General features: G+C 43.1%; 1 protein-coding gene across 1 annotated transcript in view; it reads right to left on the bottom strand.

Moving 5' to 3' along the window:
• CCDC175 (coiled-coil domain containing 175) overlaps window positions 1-16585 on the bottom strand; it is a 53717-nt gene that overhangs the window by 17583 nt on the left and 19549 nt on the right. Inside the window, exons 6-10 of the mRNA XM_023763226.1 lie at window positions 13919-14041; window positions 10749-10858; window positions 8718-8799; window positions 3660-3796; window positions 2596-2706 (exon numbers count right to left, since the gene is read on the bottom strand). Coding sequence (XP_023618994.1) covers window positions 2596-2706; window positions 3660-3796; window positions 8718-8799; window positions 10749-10858; window positions 13919-14041 — 563 coding nt within the window. The remainder of the gene's footprint in view (window positions 1-2595; window positions 2707-3659; window positions 3797-8717; window positions 8800-10748; window positions 10859-13918; window positions 14042-16585) is intronic.

Raw genomic sequence — 16585 nt, 5'->3', positions numbered from 1 at the left:
TGGTGGGAATGCAGACTGGTGCCGCCACTGTGGAAAAACAGTATGGCATTTCCTCAAAAAATTAAAAATGGAGCTGCCATTTTCCCAGTAATCCCATTTCTAGGAATATATCCCAAAAAAACAGAAACACCAATCAGAAAGGATATATGCACCCCTATGTTCATAGCAGCACAATTTACAATAGCTAAGATTTGGAAACAGCCTAAGTGCCCATCAGCAGATGAGTGGATTAGAAAACTGTGGAACATCTACACAATGAAATACTACACTGCTGTAAAAAAGAATGGATTCTTACCATTTGCAACAGCATGGATGGAACTGGAGAGCATTATGCTAAGTGAAATAAGCCAATGAAAGAAAAATACCACATGATCTCACTCATTTGTGGAATATAATGAACATAAACTGATGAACAAAAATAGAACCAACATCATAGAAGCATCGAACAGACTGTCCAACCTATGAGGGAAGGCAGGGGTGAGGGGGTAAGAGATCAACCAAAGGACTTGTATGCATGCATATGAGTATAACCAATGGACACAGATGGAAGGGGGGCTGGTGAGGGCATGTTCTGGGGATTGGGGGCAACCAGGGAGAGGTTAATGCGGGGAAAAGGAGACTTATGTAATACATTAAACAATAAAAAATTTTAAAAAAGAGAAATAGTCACATAGGTGGACAGAGATATGTTAATGTTAACTTTGAAAATTGTTAGTAATATAGGAAACAGAAAAAAATGTCCATCAACAAAGTATTAGTTAAATAAAATACAGTATAATCTGGAGAAGAAATACTATGCAGTTAAAGAAAAGAATGAGGAAAGAGGTCCTGTATACATGATTTTTTCTTTATTTTTAAATAGTTTTAAACTCAACAGGTAAGTGTCAAAATCAGTGCAAAGAATCCCATAACTTTCACCAACCATGGTTTTATTATTCTCTCAGATATAATTTTTCCAGCTTTGTTGAGATATAACTGACATATGATATTGTGTAAGTTACCCAGATATAATTTTAAGTGGGAAAAATCCAATTACAAAAGACTGCAACCCAAGTTTTGAGTAAATAAATGCATATATCTAGCTATATAAAACCCTAATATGCAAATCAACTGAACAGCGGAATGACTGGCAGAACGACCCGTCGCTATGACGCGCACTGACCACCATGGGGCAGACACTCAATGCAGGAGCTGCCCCCAGCCCACAGACCCCAACCAGCAGTGGGGGGCGGGGCCAGCGAGCAGGTGGTGCCAGGCCAGCCAAGGTGGGTGGGAGCAGGAGCCCCACAGATCAACTCTGATAGCTGGCCAGGCCTAGGGACCCTACCCAAGCACAAATTTCACACACCGGGCCTCTATTCTATATATATAAAAGCCTAAGCAACCAGCCAACAGGGTGGTAGTTATGATGCGCAATGACCACCAGAGGGAAATTGAGGGACAGACTGATGGAAACATGGAACAGACTGATGAATCTCAGAGGGAAGGGGAATGGGGGAGGGCAGGAAGAGATTAACCAAAGATCTTATATGCATACTAGAAGCCTGGTGCATGGATTCATGCACCAGTGGGGCCCCTCGGCCTGGCCTGCAGGGATCAGGTGAAACCAGCTCTCCGGCATCCCCCGAGGGGTCACAGGCCAGGCCGAGAGACCCCTCTAGTATGTACATATTATGTATAGATAAATATAAATATACTAGAGGCCCAGTGCATGGATTCATGCACCAGTGGGGTGCCTGGGCCTGGACTGTGCCCTCTCTCAATCTGGGACCCCTGGGGGATGTTGGGCTGCCAGTTTCAGCATGATCCCCGCATCCCTGCAGGTGGCTGGGGAGAAGCCCGAGCCGGGGCCAGGTGCCGCTCCCACTCATTCCAGCCCTGATGCACCTGCTGCTGCTGCCACTTGGTAGCACTGCTGTGGAGGCAGGAGAAGCTTGCACTGCGGCAGGTGGGCTCGCCAGCCGTGAGCCCAGCTGCTGGCTGAGTAGTGCTCCTGCTGTGGGAGCGTACAGACCACCAGGGGATAGCTCCTGCCGAGCGTCTGCCCCCGGTGGTCAGTGTGCATCATAGCAACTGGATGACCGGTTGTTCACTCATTCAGTTGGTTAGGCTTTTATATATATAGATATTAGAAAGCATGTATAGCAAACTGTTAACAGTAATTATTTCTGTGGAGAGATTTCAGTAACTTACTCTTGAAGTTACAAATTTCTATATTTGAATTTTAAAATCAGTTATAGGCATTACTTTTTTAATCAGAAAAAATTAAAATAGCAATTAGAGTGATTTAGAATGGTAGAAATGAACATCTCAGGGGGTCAGTGCTGAAATAACATTTGGGCACATTCTTGTCACTAGATCCCTAACTTGTCCACTCCTCATGTTCAGCAACCTGTATAGAACTTAGAACCTGTCTGCCCTTTCAATGAAAGATTCAATGATAATGACTGTTCAGGATTGTTAAACAAAGAGACTGAATTATAAACCTCCTTTTTTGTAGGAGATTAGAAATGGACATATATTTGTTATTACTATTTATTTTTTTAAAATGCAGAGAGGAATGAAGATTAAAAATTTCAAAGGCAACAAACATACCGATAAAGTTCAGAAAGCGTGACAAGTCCTTCTTCCATATTTTTGATGTCTACTTTTCTTTGTGACAGGAAGTTTTCTTTCTCAGCAATAAATTTCAGTTGTTTTTTGTTTCTACCATAAAAAAAACACAGAGCTATCATATTTTAAAGGTTTAAATAATCATTTTTCAAATCCTCAGCATGAGAAAATATGCCATCACTAAAACTTTCAAAAGTAGTTTGGAAAATTCAGTTCATAAACTATTTAATATATTTTTTTTATTGATTTAAAATAGAAACAAAGTCTTTCTGCATGTCGTGGCTAAATCTAAAGTTATGAAAATTCCCAAGCTATGAAAAAAGCACTAATTATAATAGTAACCATAAAACAATAAGGACAGCTGTATAGTACTTTATTCTTCTGAATGTGTGTGTCTCTCCTACTACATTTATTAATTCTGCCGTATTCTTTTGTGAAAGGTAAAGGGGTCGATCAGACCAATTTTGATATATTTTATTGATTTTACAGAGAGAAGGAGAGAGAGAAACATTGATGAGAAACATCAATCAGCTGCCTCCTGCACGCCCCCTACTGGGGAATCAAACCCACAACCAAGGTATATGCCCTTGACCAGAATCACGCTGGGCACCCTTGGATCTGTGGGCTGATGCTCTATCCACTGAGCCAAACCAGTTAGAGCCAGTTTTGAATACTGGCTCTACCTCTTCCCAGGGGTGTGACCTTGAAAAGAAACTTTACCTGTTAATGAACCTCAATTTTCCCATCCAAAAAATGGGGATCAAAATACCCATCTCAATGGGATTAAACAAGATGTAAGCATTTTATAAAAAGTGGTTTGTTTTTTTGTCTCTAACTTGCAGAAAGAATAATAGGAAGGTTATGATTTAATTCACATTTCCACACATTGATAGGAACACGCCTGTAATGGAAAGTACTTTATCTAAGTGTCAATAGGTTTTAAAACCAGAATAAGTTCAGGTGAAGGGTTACCACTTTGACAGCAAGGAAAGCACCCCATAACTACAGTATGTTGACTCATATATGGATCAGAAATAGAAACATACTCTTCTTGTATTTTCTTTTTTTGCATAAAAACTTTATTTTCCTCCTGTAAGACAATCTTATATTGTCTGGTAAGAGTCTGCAATTTCTCTTGTAGATCTTTGTTTTCTAACTGAGCTTTGTATATTTTTTCATTCATCTAGAAAAAAACACATACAAAATAACTGAAGTAGAGGACCTGCTTCACAGTTCCTTTGAGGGGAGTTAGAGTCAGGTGGGCAACTCGCTAGAGCACTGAGCATATTGCTTAGCAAACAATGACTATGCCACAAATAGTGAGTGATTGAATTCTATATCAACTATCCAATTATACACTGTGGGGCTTCTTCTATAACTTATGTCAAAAGTGTAGAAAGGTAATAAACACTGATGCAAAACCACAGAGTAATAATTCATACTGAAATACAAACTGGGATTACTAAACCGGGATCATTCACTTTATGACGTATGTCTTTTTTCCAGAAGATGAACTACACTGGGGAGGTAAAGTATAATAGCAACAGAAGTTCTTGCTCAAAACCTCTTTCACTGGATATTATGCTTGCTTCTTGTTAAATATTTCTACTTAAGGAAAAAAAAGGAGTACTTTTTAGTGGTCTGAAAGAGGTAAAAACTTTGTGTTTGGATGTCTCTGTTGAATTCCATCAAATGAGGTGAAAAAGATAGATTTAGTATTCAGTTCAAAATAACCTTCTGGCTGAGGATTGCTAAAATAGCTGGATGAAAAAAAATCCTTAAGTGTTGAAGAACTAACAAGATGATGAGGAATTTCTAGGTCTAATTCAATAAGAAAGCAAGAATCCATAGTGGTAAATCTAGCACTGAAAAGTCCTTTGTACCCTTAGGACATTTACAGATATGGAAGAAAACATGTGGAAACTGAGTTTTGGTTTTCTTACATGACAAGGGGGACAAAAGCCAACACTTGGAGCTCATCCAGGTGTTGAGTCTGATAAATCTCCCATCACATTGTCTGGGATCCCAAAGAGCTTCCCTCTCTGGCGAAGGGTGAATCAGAAGCTAACAAGCCATGGTCTGTGGTCACAAACAAACCTAAAGGTGTATACACACACACACACACACACACACACACACACACTAATAAAAGAGAAACATGCAAATTAACCATCACTCCGCCACTCCGCTACACCCACCAGCCAATCAGGAGCAAGTATGCAAATTAACCCAACTAAGATGGTGGTGGCCACAGAGCTAGAGCGAGCAGGAGACTTGCGTTGCCCTCGGCGATGGAGGAAGCCAAGCTCTGGCCGGCCCTGAGCTCCATTCAAGGCTACAAAGTTTCAATTATAAAAGATAAATAAATCCCAGATACCTGCTTCCAGCCCACCCTGGCCTCCGCTCAAGGAGGCACTGAAAAAAAAAAAAAGGAGAGGCTGGGAGCTTGGGTCGCCGGGGGGCATGGCCAGCCTGAAAACGGCCATCAGCCCCTCACCCAGGCTGGCCAATCACCCCAGCGGGACCCCCAGCCTGATCTGGGACAACCTTCAGGGCAAACCAGCCGGCCCCCACCCATGCACCAGGCCTCTATCTATACTAATAAAAGGGTAATATGCTAATTAGACTGGGAGACCTTCCAGGAGACCTTCCAGACGTTCTTCTGGACAAAGCTATGGTGGCGGGGCTGAGGTAGAGGTGGTTAGAGGCCAAGAGGGGAGGGCAGTTGTGGGTGATCAGGCCAGGATGGGATGGCTGTTGTGGGTGATCAGGCTGATGGGGGCCGGGGCCGTTGGGGGCAAGACCAGCAGGGGGACCAGTTGGGGGCGAGCAGGCCATCAGTGGGGGTCAGTTGGAGGTGATCAGGACAGCGAGGGGGGGCAATTTGGAGTGAGCAGGCCAGCAGGGGGGCAGTTGGGGGCAAGCAGGCTAGTGGGGAGGGAAGGTGGGGATGAGTACACTGGCATGGGGGGCAGTTGGGGGTGATCAGGCCAGCAGGGGGCATTTGGGGGTGAGCAGGCCGGCAGTGGGGAGGCAGCTGGGGGCAAGCAGGCCAGCAGGCAGAGTGGTTAGGGGCAATCAGGCAGGCAGGTGAGTGTTTAGGAGCCAGCAGTCCTAGATTGTGAGAGTGATATCCGACTGCCGGTTTAGGCCCAATCCCTATAAACCATATAGGACATCCTTCGAAGGGTCCCAGATTGGAGAGGGTGCAGGCTGGGCTAAGGGACACCCCCCCCACCCCCCGTGCACGAATTTCATGCACCAGGCCACTAGTGTGTGTGTGTGTGTGTGTGTGTGTGTGTGTGTATCTACACTAATAAAAGAGAAACATGCAAATTGGTGTCACTCCACTACCCTTCCCATTGGCTAATCAGGGCGATATGCAAATTAACTGCCAGCCAAGATGGCGGCCGGCAGCCAGGCAGCTTGAAGTGAACATGAGGCTTGCTTGCTTCAGTGATGGAGGACTCCAACGTTCCCCGCCTGCCGCTGCCGGCCTCTGAACTTGCAGTTTGAAACATTGTTACAAATACAGAAGCTAAACAAAACCCAGAAACCTGCTTTCAGCCAGCCGGGATCTCAGAGCTGGAGTTGAAACAGTGTTTCGATTATAGAACCCAAACAAACCAGATACCTGCTTTCAGCAGCCGAGGCCTAAGAGCTGGAGCCAAGCCTCAGAGCTAAAGCTGGCCCAGAATAAAAAAAAAAAAAGAAAAAAAGGAACAGTTAGGAGCTTCAGTCACCCGCCAGCCTGAAAACAGCCCTCAGCCCCTCACCCAGACTGGCCAGGCACCCCAGTGGGGACCCCCACCCTGAAGGGTGTGTGACCAGCTGCAAACAGCCATCATCCCCTCACCCAGGAGCTTCAGTCACCCGCCAGCCTGAAAACAGCCCTCAGCCGCTCACCCCCTGATCAACCCTGCTCTGTGCGTGACAGGGGGTGGCATCGCAACCTCCCGATCTGCCCTGCTCTGTGCATGACAGGGGGTGGTGCCCCAACTCCCCAATCGGCCCTGCTCTGAGCCCGACCAGGGGCTGCACCTAGGGATTGGGCCTGCCCTCTGCCACCCAGGAGCAGGCCTAAGCCAGCAGGTCGTTATCTCCCGAGGGGTTCCAGACTGCGAGAGGGCACAGGCCGGGCTGAGGGACCCCTCCTCCCCCCCGAGTGCACAAATTTTTATATTTATACTAGAGGCCTGGTATATATATATATATTTATACATATAAAATTGGGTCATAGTATATATACTGTTTTATATTTTACTAGAGGCCCAATGCAATTCATGCAAGAGTAGGCCTTCCTTCCCCCAGCTGCAGACACTGGCTTCCTCTGGCACCCAGGACCCAGGCTTCCCTCTGGCACCCGGAACCTGGTCTTGCCTCTGGTACCGGGGACCCGGGCTTCCCTCCAGCTGCTGGCAGGCACCCGGGACCCAGGCTTAACTCACAGCCCTGGCTTTGTCTGAAAGGATATCCGGTTTAATTAGCATATTATGCTTTTACTAGGGGCCAAGTGCACAAATTGGTGCACCTTGAAAAAACTGTGGGCCACAAAACTGTGATAGGTACAGGGGCGGGTCTCAACCCATCCTCTGTGCCCCTGCCTGGCCCCTTTCACCACGTCCCCAGTCCCCTGTCTGCCAGCAGCCCTACTCCCACCACCGCTCCCATGTGCTGACAGCGCTAGCCCCACTTGCACCCGCTGATGGTGTAGAGCGATTGGGCCAGTGCCAGCAGAAGATGTGAGCAGAGTCAGCGCGGTCAGCGAGTGCAAGTGGGGGCTGCTGCTCCAATAGCCCCTCGGGAGCAGGGGGAGGTAGAGAAGCCCTCAGGGGCAATCAGGGCTTGTATCCACTGCTCGCACCCGCTGATGGCACCAAGTGATTGGGACCAGCACTGGGCACTGGCAGCAGGTACAAGCAGGGCTGGCACTGGCAGCAGGTGCGAGCACCTGGCGGGACCGTGGCGCACAGGAGGAAAGGATTTTCAATAATCATCAGAGGCTTGCCCCTATGACAAAGACCGGCACTCCACCTTGGTCTGGAGCCCCTGCTCACCTGCTCCACCATCCTGCCACGGCCAACATCCACCATGTTCCGCACATGCCCCCTGGTGTTCAGCATACATCATAGCAACTGGTTGTTTGGTTGTTCCGTCGTTTGGTCTATTTGTATATTAGCCTTTTATTATTATAGACTAGAGGCCCGGTGCATGGATTTGTGCACTGGTGGGGTCTCTCAGCCTGGCCTGTGCCCTCTCACAATCCGAGACCCCTCAGGGGATGTTGGAGAGCTGGTTTCGGCCCGATCCCCTCAGGCCAGGCCAAGGGACCCCATCGGTGCATGAATCCGGGCCTCTAGTATGCATATAAGATCTTTGGTTAATCTCTTCCTGCCCTCTCCCCTTCCCTTTTCCCTCTGAGATTCATCAGTCTGTTCCATGTTTCCATGCCTGTGTGTTGAGCGTCTGCCCCCTGGTGGTCATTGCGCGTCACAGGGTCAGCTGGTCACTTAGGCTTTTATATATATAGATTTATCATATCCTAAACGATGACATTTAAAGCATTTCTGTTAAGCTTTAATGGTACTTTGTCTCTAATTGTTCAACTTTCATAATAAATGCTTCATTGACTATCTTGTGGAGAAATCTTGGTTTATAGCCATGATTACTTACTTAAAATATCATATTTCTTATAACCTAAGTTTTATAATGTCTAGGGAATTCTCCTGGCGTCTAAATTTGACTCAAATATTCCACTAAAATTATTAAGTACAATATGAGTTGCTACACAACAGCAAGAAGCTCCTAATTTTTCTAATTAACTCACACAAAAATGTCCATTAGTCCTGGATATTCCTAATGTAAAATATCCATATCCACTTGAAAAGTTATCAAGAAAATAATTCATCTTCACATTAGAAATTTTTCTTTTATACTTAAAGTGCTCTGGGAGGGAATAAAATCTTTAAATCAATTACTGTGACTGATCATGATTATTAGTTAATGAAAAAACTAGTTTTGGAAAATTTCTCCATTTACTTAAAATACTAACTAAAAAGAAAATCTAATTATAATCTAAAAAATAATAATTTCTGTCTTCCTACCTCCTTTATCTTCTGAAAAAATTCATTTTTGTCAGTAATAGTTTTCTCTCCCAGTTTTTTCTTGTTGTTCTTTAAAAAAAATCTATGAACAAAGGAAGCCAAAGAAATTCATATTAAGACATATTTTTTTCAGCAGAGCCATATTGCCCTATATAACATATTTATATATTCATTATAACAGACAAAAGATTTTACTTTTTAGAATTGACGAATTAATGCTTTATTATTCTATTCAATAATTTAAGAAGCAATGGCAAATGGGATTGTTGTTTTTATTTTCTCTCTTTGAGAATTCATTATTGGTATATAAAAATGCCATTGATTTCTGGGTGTTAATATTGTATCCTGAGTGTAGCAAGATTTTTAATCATAACTCCTAGAAATAATTTAAGAACTAATCTGTATCTTCCACTATGATTCTCTGCCTACTTTTTCTTTAAAACATATATGAACTAAAACTATTAAACTTTCAAAGAAAAAGATTTTTTATTCTGAGTTTGAATTGTAGTCATTCTTGAGTCTTCCTATGTTAAATCTGGTACTGAGTACAAAGAATAGTGCCTACTTTATGGACCAGTGTGATGATTACTATACTGGGCAATTGCTGTTTTAAAAGACTTAATTTTAATCACAATACATTCAAACCTGTGTATGTAGAAATGAGCCATTTTATAACATGATTCTACAAGTGAAGTTAACTTGTCTTATGGAATCTGCTCAATTCACAATTTGTCTTTTAAATCGAACTCTGGAGGTAGGCCGAGAAGCCATATATTTGTATTACAAGACCTCACCTTCTGGTCCAAAGCTGAGCCAAACAGTTTTTGTTGCTGTTAATCCTCACCTGAGGGTATTTTTTCTATTGATTTTTAGAGAGAGTGAAAGGGAAGGAGTGAGAGGGAGAGAGAGAGAGAGAGAGAGAGAGAGAGACAGAGAGAGAGAGAGAGAGAGAGAGAGAGAGAGAGAAAGAGAGAGAGAGAGAAATGTGAGAGACACATAGATGGTTGCCCCCTGCACATGCCCCAACCTGGACTGGGGACCAAATCTGCAACCCAGGTACGTGCCCTTGACAGGGAATCGAACCCTCAACCCTTCAGTGCTCAGGCCAATGCTCTAACCCAGTGGTCGGCAAACTCATTAGTCAACAGAGCCAAATACCAACAGTACTTCTTCAAAATAGACTCGCCCAGGCCGAAAACCGACTTCTGCGCATGGGCCAGGAAGTTTCAATCGCACTGTACGTGCGCGCCCACACGTGGTATTTTGTGGAAGAGCCACACTCAAGGCGCCAAAGAGCCGCATGTAGCTCGAGAGCCGCAGTTTGCCGACCACGACGCTAACCACTTAGCAACACTGGCCAGGGCTGAGCCAAACGGCTTTTGATGGGAAATCTGCGAATTCTCCTGGAAGAGAGTCTGTTGGCCAATCTCTAACGATGAACGGGCCTGTGCCAGGTAATTTCAGAGGGTTTGGAATGGTCATGCTTAGCCATGGCTCACCAGGAAGAGAACATAGTATGCAGATAGAGAGAAAGATGAAACCCTTTTGCAAAAGGAAGAGAGAGTGTGGGCCTTGGGATGAAAGATCCCCTTAAGTTTCTGGTTCCAGTCCCGTGGGTAAAACTTTTTACCCAGAGGCGTCCCTGTAATTTCTCAATAAACTCTGCAAATCTCCCTCGACTAAGAACAGCCACTGTAACCATATGGGTCGGGGAGTGGGTAGCCTTGCGGCAGGCCTCATGAATGCCTTCCTGGGGGCATATTCATTTGCAGGAATCCCGGAATGGAAGTGAGAATAATACATTCCACCGAGTCCCTTCCTTTTTCTGAGCTGACTGCATCATACCCAATATTTTCTCTTGATCACGGGAAAGACTGATTAATTTCAAAATGAAGAGGTGTTTCTATACAGCTTGCAAGCACACAAATTTTAGTAAACTAAAAGATTATAATTTTCATCTAATGAAATTTTTTAAAGGAAAGAAACATAACACTGAGAAATGCTTCAGTAAAAATAAAGTATCATACTTACATTTCTTCCTCCAGGCTATTACAGATTTTCTTTATTTCTTCGATCTGTTCTTTCCAATGTCTTATTGATTGATTTAGTTCTGCTATCTCTAAATTGTGATCACTAAGTTCCTATTGAAAATTTTAAAAAATTATGGCATTCAGTCATTGTCAAATGATTCAGGATGGTGGTTCAATTCACTAAATATTCATGTGTCACCCACTCAACTTCTGCACTGGGGGTGTCCTTTAGTTAAAATAAAAGCAATCATTACAATTGTTTCTTCAAAATATAAACTAGGTCAGAAATAAAAAATAATATTGGGGGGGGGGGAGCAACCAAATATAGTAGTGAGGATGTGACAACTATAAAAACAACTTTCAAGACATGAATTCACCTTGACTATCATTTAAAAAAATAAACAAATCTATATTTTCATAATCATCTCCAAAATGTTATTCCAGGAGAGAAGAATGATATTATAAACAGGTCTAAAGAAATTGGGTCTTTCACCTCAACTGATAGCTATGTTCATGCTGAAGAAAAATTTCTCTCTTAATATTTAATCAGAAGTTTGAAAATAAAACCGGTGAAGACTGTGAAAAAATGTTAGCCTAATTTTAAAAAGGAAATATGGATGAAGAAAATTCACAGTGAGACAGCTATGTTGACAATGCAGTTTGGGAATAAAGAAAAGGGAAGGCAAATGTATCAGAGCCCTGGGCCTGTGTTTCGGCTTGTGAGGGAGAACGGAGCTGGTCAGATCCCTCCGCTCTGCAGCACAGGTGCCAGGACAGATTATCGAATGCCATCTAAGCTTGCACGCCAACGTGGGGTCATGGACACACCTGGGCAGCATAAAGGTGCTCTCCATCATGCCACGTGAGACAGGTGACAGCTCCCCAGAACTCTTTCTTTCTCTAAAGAAGTGGTTCTCAATCTTCCTAATGCCACGACCCTTTAATACAGTTCCTCATGTTGTGGTGACCCCCAACCATAAAATTATTTTCGTTGCTACTTCATAACTGTAATTTTGCTACTGTTATGAATCATAATGTAAATATCTGATATGCAGGATGTGTTTTTATTGTTACAAATTGAACATAATTAAAGCAGAGTGATCAATCACAAAAACAATATGTAATTATATATGTGTTTTCCGATGGTCTTAGGCGACCCCTGTGAAAGGGTCGTTCGACCCCCAAAGGGGTTGCGACCCACAGGTTGGCGACCCAAAGGTTGAGAACCGCTGCAAGCATCCTTGTGACTGAACTTCTGGGCTATAACTAATTCCAGAGTAACAGGGTCTGAAATCCTAGAACTGCCACCAACAATCAGCAGAACGTCTAAAGGACTCCGGCTGGCCATCAGGATTAGTGACTAAATGCCAAGGCCAACAGGAATGACACTGGTCACCTCCTGTCCCCAGTTCTCCCTGCCCGGGATATGTAGGCCATCTTGAGGACCACGCACCATTATTCTTTTCTGCCAACATGGCATCAGCTTGACCTGGGTGCAGAGTTTTCTAAACTAAAGGTGCCACAGGAAGATTAATCTGTTATCTCCTACTGTCTCAGTCCACAGCCAAAATGTTGTTTTCTAATCTTGAGCAATAACAACAAACTTCACCAATGTCTGATCTCCACAGAAGCCCTTCGAAGAAGGCAATGGTATTACCCCACTTTACGTTTTTCATTTCTATAGATTTCAAAGAGGAAGGGAGAGGGAGAGACAGACAGAAACATCCATGATGAGAATCATTGATCGACTGCCTCCTGCACGCTCCCTATTGGGAATCGAGCCCGCAGCCCAAGCATGTGCCCTTGGCCGGAATCAAACCCGGGACTCTTCAGTCCACAGGCTCTATCCACTGAGCCAAACCAGCTAGGACTTACCCTATTTTATAGGTGAAAAAACTCTGGGCTGGTAGAGTCAAGGTTTGAACCGAGGTCTCTTTGACACTCAAGTTTGTGCTTTAAACACTATTCTCCACCAGTAAGGTAGGGCGGGGCGGGCAGGCTATGACGGGGCGAGAGGGAAAATGACACTTTCAAGCCTTGTCTCATTTGGCCTTAGAGGTCTTTGGAGTACAGGTTAAGGAGCATGTGCTTCATTTTCCCAAGTTAGAACTCAGAGGGCACTTGGCTTTGATCTATGAGGTCCAAACGAGAGGTGTGTACTTGGGGGGCATGCAGATCAAATGTGGTTTATGCAATCCCTACTTTCTCCTTTGAGTCTAGCCTGACTCACGCTTCCTTACTATGTTGATATTTAAAAAACAGGTAATGATATTCTTAAATATATTGGGGAGGGGGGAATTTTGACTTGACCAATGTTTTGTAATTGGATGTCATAACCGATATAATAAAATTAAAATGATCAGGACCACCATATAAAAAATAAAATGGAATTGGCTGAGCATTCTGGTAAGAAGTGTGATGTTTCAGTATTACTGTTGCCCATATACAGTTTTACATGTATTTTTCAATGCAGATAGAAGAAATGAAGACTCGATTCAACTAACTGTGATAGATTACCGTTCATTTCTGTTTTAATTAACATAGAAGTGGTATTATCATTAACGTTTTCAATTATAGTCACCTCCATAAGGTCCAGTTTTCTAATTTTTAAAACAATGATGATCCCCACAAAATACTTAACATAGTACTGGCTTTCATTCAATGTTATTAATATTTTTAAAAATAGAACTGCAGAGTTCTCAAGTATTTGCTAACTTGAATAAACAGATAGTCCCCTTTCCCTATTATGTTCCTGTACCCAATATAAATGGAGAGACTAAATTCTGTTTTATCATCACATACCCAGAATTAAGGAATCTGCCCCTGGTTATTTCTTTTGTTACGTAAAATAAAGCAATATCATAAAAATGTTATATATGGTATTGTATGCATTTTTAAAAAATCAGTTTTACAGTATTTTGGTCCATCCAAATGCAATCTGTACCTAAGGTGTGCCAAACTTCTTTCTTCCCACCATATTCCTGAAGAAAAAAACACAACTGCAACACAACACACTAAAGTATCAGGAAATGTTAACATGGCAAAAATATTCTTCCAGAACGTAAATTAAAATCAATTCCTTTTTAAAACACCTGTTACCAGTCCTATTAAAGGTAGTGTATATTGAGGTGCCCGGGTCAGGCTTGAAAAGCATAGTTTATCCTTTCTTACCACTGTGCTGGTAGTAACTTTTTCTTTTATGTCCATCTCTTTAATCCTTAATCTATCCAATTGTTTCTTCCTATGATAAGCATCCTGTTTCTTAGATTCACAGATATTTTCATATTCACTCATCTGTAGTGATAAACACAAACCAATGAAAAAGTTTATGAGGGCAACACCGTTTAGAAACTCCTTTTTTAAATTTTATCAATCTAATTTATATTCAATCTAAGTATATAATACTCAATCTAAATATATCAACAATAAATAATAACCAGCCCTGGCTGATGGCTCAGTTGGTTGGAGCATTGTTCTGAACACCTGAAGGTGGCGGGTTCCATTCCAGGTCAGAGCACATATCCAGGGTGCAGGTTCCATACCCAGTAGGGGGCACATGTGGGAGGCAACCAATCGATGTTTCTCTCTCACATGGATGTTTGGATGTTTCCTTCTCTCTCTCCCTTTCTCTAAGATAATAAAGAAAATAAGTTATTTTCTGTTAATAAAGAAAATAAATGAACAGCTCCAAGTCTGTTCCCCGCAGATCCAGGGGGAAGGGACTACAAGTGGTGCTCAACCTTCTGGTCCTTTAAATACATTTCCTTGTGTTGTGACCCAACCATGAAATTATTTTCGTCGCTACTTCATAACTGTAATGTTGCTACTGTTATGAATCGTAATGTAAATATCTGATATGCAGTATGGTCTTAGGTGACCCCTGTGAAAGGGTCGTTTGACCCCCAAAGCGGTAGCGACCCACAGTTTGAGAACCGCTGGACTAGACAAAGAAAGAATACACGCATGCCCAGTAAAGTCTGGGTGGTCTAGGGAGGGTGATTGCCTATCAGTCACACCGGGGAGCAGGTCACTGGCCAGAAGAGATGTGGCTACTGCAAGGGCACAAAACCTGAGACACATATGCTCCTGAACAAAGGAAGCTCTTGCTCTCGTGGGACTCTTGTTGCAGGGGGCGTGCCCTCACCCTCTGCACTTGCCCACACGGCCTGCAGACATGTGGGCTCCACACAGGATGGACTGATGGACTGGAATTAGTCTAATGCTGTGCTGGACCTAACTCCACCAGGGAACAATATAAAAAATACAAAGTAATACAAAAAGTTCAATGAAACCGAGAGTTGGTTCTTTTAAAAGATAAACAAGATAGATGAACCTTTAGCTGGACTCATCAAGAAACACAGAGAGAGAACCCGAATAAATAAAATCAGAAATGAAAGGGGTAAAGTAACAACGGACACCACAGAAATGGGATTATAAGAAAATACTGCAAACAACTATATGCCAACAAACCAGACAACCTGGGTGAAAGAAACAAATTCCTAGAAACATACAATCTTCCAAAACTGAATCAGGAAGAAGACAAAAACCTGAATAGGCCTGGTAACAACTGATGAAACGGAAGCAGTAAAAAACAAAAAACAAAAAAACTCAGCAAGCAAAGCCCGGGTCTGGATGGCTTCACAGGAGAGTTTTACCAAACATTCAAAGAAGAACTAACACCTCTCCTCCTTAAATTATTCCAAAAAATTCAAGAAGAAGGAAGACTTCAAGGCTCTTTTTTTGAGGCCAGTATTATCCTAATCCCAAAACCAGATAAGGCCACAACAAAGAAAGAGAATTATAGGCCAATAACCCTGATAAACATAAATGCTAAAATCCTCAACAAAATACTAGCAAATCAGATCAGCAATATATTAAAAAGATCATACACCATGACCAAGTGGGATTTATTCCAGGGATGCAAGACCGGTACAATATTTGCAAATCAATAAATGTGATATATCACATAAACAAATTGAAAAATCACATGATCATATCAATAGATACAGAAAAAGCATTCGACAAAATCCAACAACCCATTTTAAAAAATATATTTTTATTGATTTCAGAGAGGAAGGCAGAGGGAGAGAGAGATAGAAACATCAATGATGAGAAAGTATCATGGACTGGCTGCCTCCTACATACCGCACACTGGGATTCCAGCCCACAACCCAGGCATGTGCCCTGACTGAGAATTGAACCATGACCTCCTGGTTCATAAGTTGACACTCAACTACTGAGCCACACTGGCTGGGCCAACACTCATTTTTGATAAAAACCCTAAGCAAAGTGGAGAGGGACCATACCTCAACATAATAAAGGCCATCTATGACAAACCTACAGGCAAATCATACTTAATAGGCAGAAACTAAAACCATTTCCCCTAAGAACAAGAACAAAACAGGGTTGTCCGCTAGTATTTTATTCAATACTAGAGGCCCGGTGCATGAAATTCATGCACAGGGGAGGAGGGGGTCCCACAGCTCAGCCTGCACCCTCTCGCAATCTGGGACCCCCTCAGGAGGATGTCCAACTGCTAGTTTAGGCCCAAGCCAATTGAGCCTAACCAGCAGTTGGACATCCCTCTCATAATCTGGGACCGCTAGCTCCTAACTGCTCACCAGCCTGCCTGCCTGGTTGCCCCTAACCACTCTGCCTGCCTGCCTGATCGCCCCTAACCCCTCTGCCTGACTGCCTGATCGCCCCTAACCACTCTGCAAGCCTGCCTGATGTCCCTAACTGCTCACCAGCCTGCTTGATGCCCCTAACCCAGTGGTCGGCAAACTGCGGCTCGCGAACCACATGCGGCTCTTTGGCCCCTTGAGTGTGGCTCTTCCA

The sequence above is a fragment of the Myotis lucifugus genome, unplaced genomic scaffold (assembly GCF_000147115.1).
Source record: "Myotis lucifugus unplaced genomic scaffold, Myoluc2.0 scaffold_278, whole genome shotgun sequence".
Classification (NCBI taxonomy): Eukaryota; Metazoa; Chordata; class Mammalia; order Chiroptera; family Vespertilionidae; genus Myotis; species Myotis lucifugus.
Note: the sequence above shows the minus strand (reverse complement) of the source record. Positions and strands in the feature narration are given on the sequence as shown.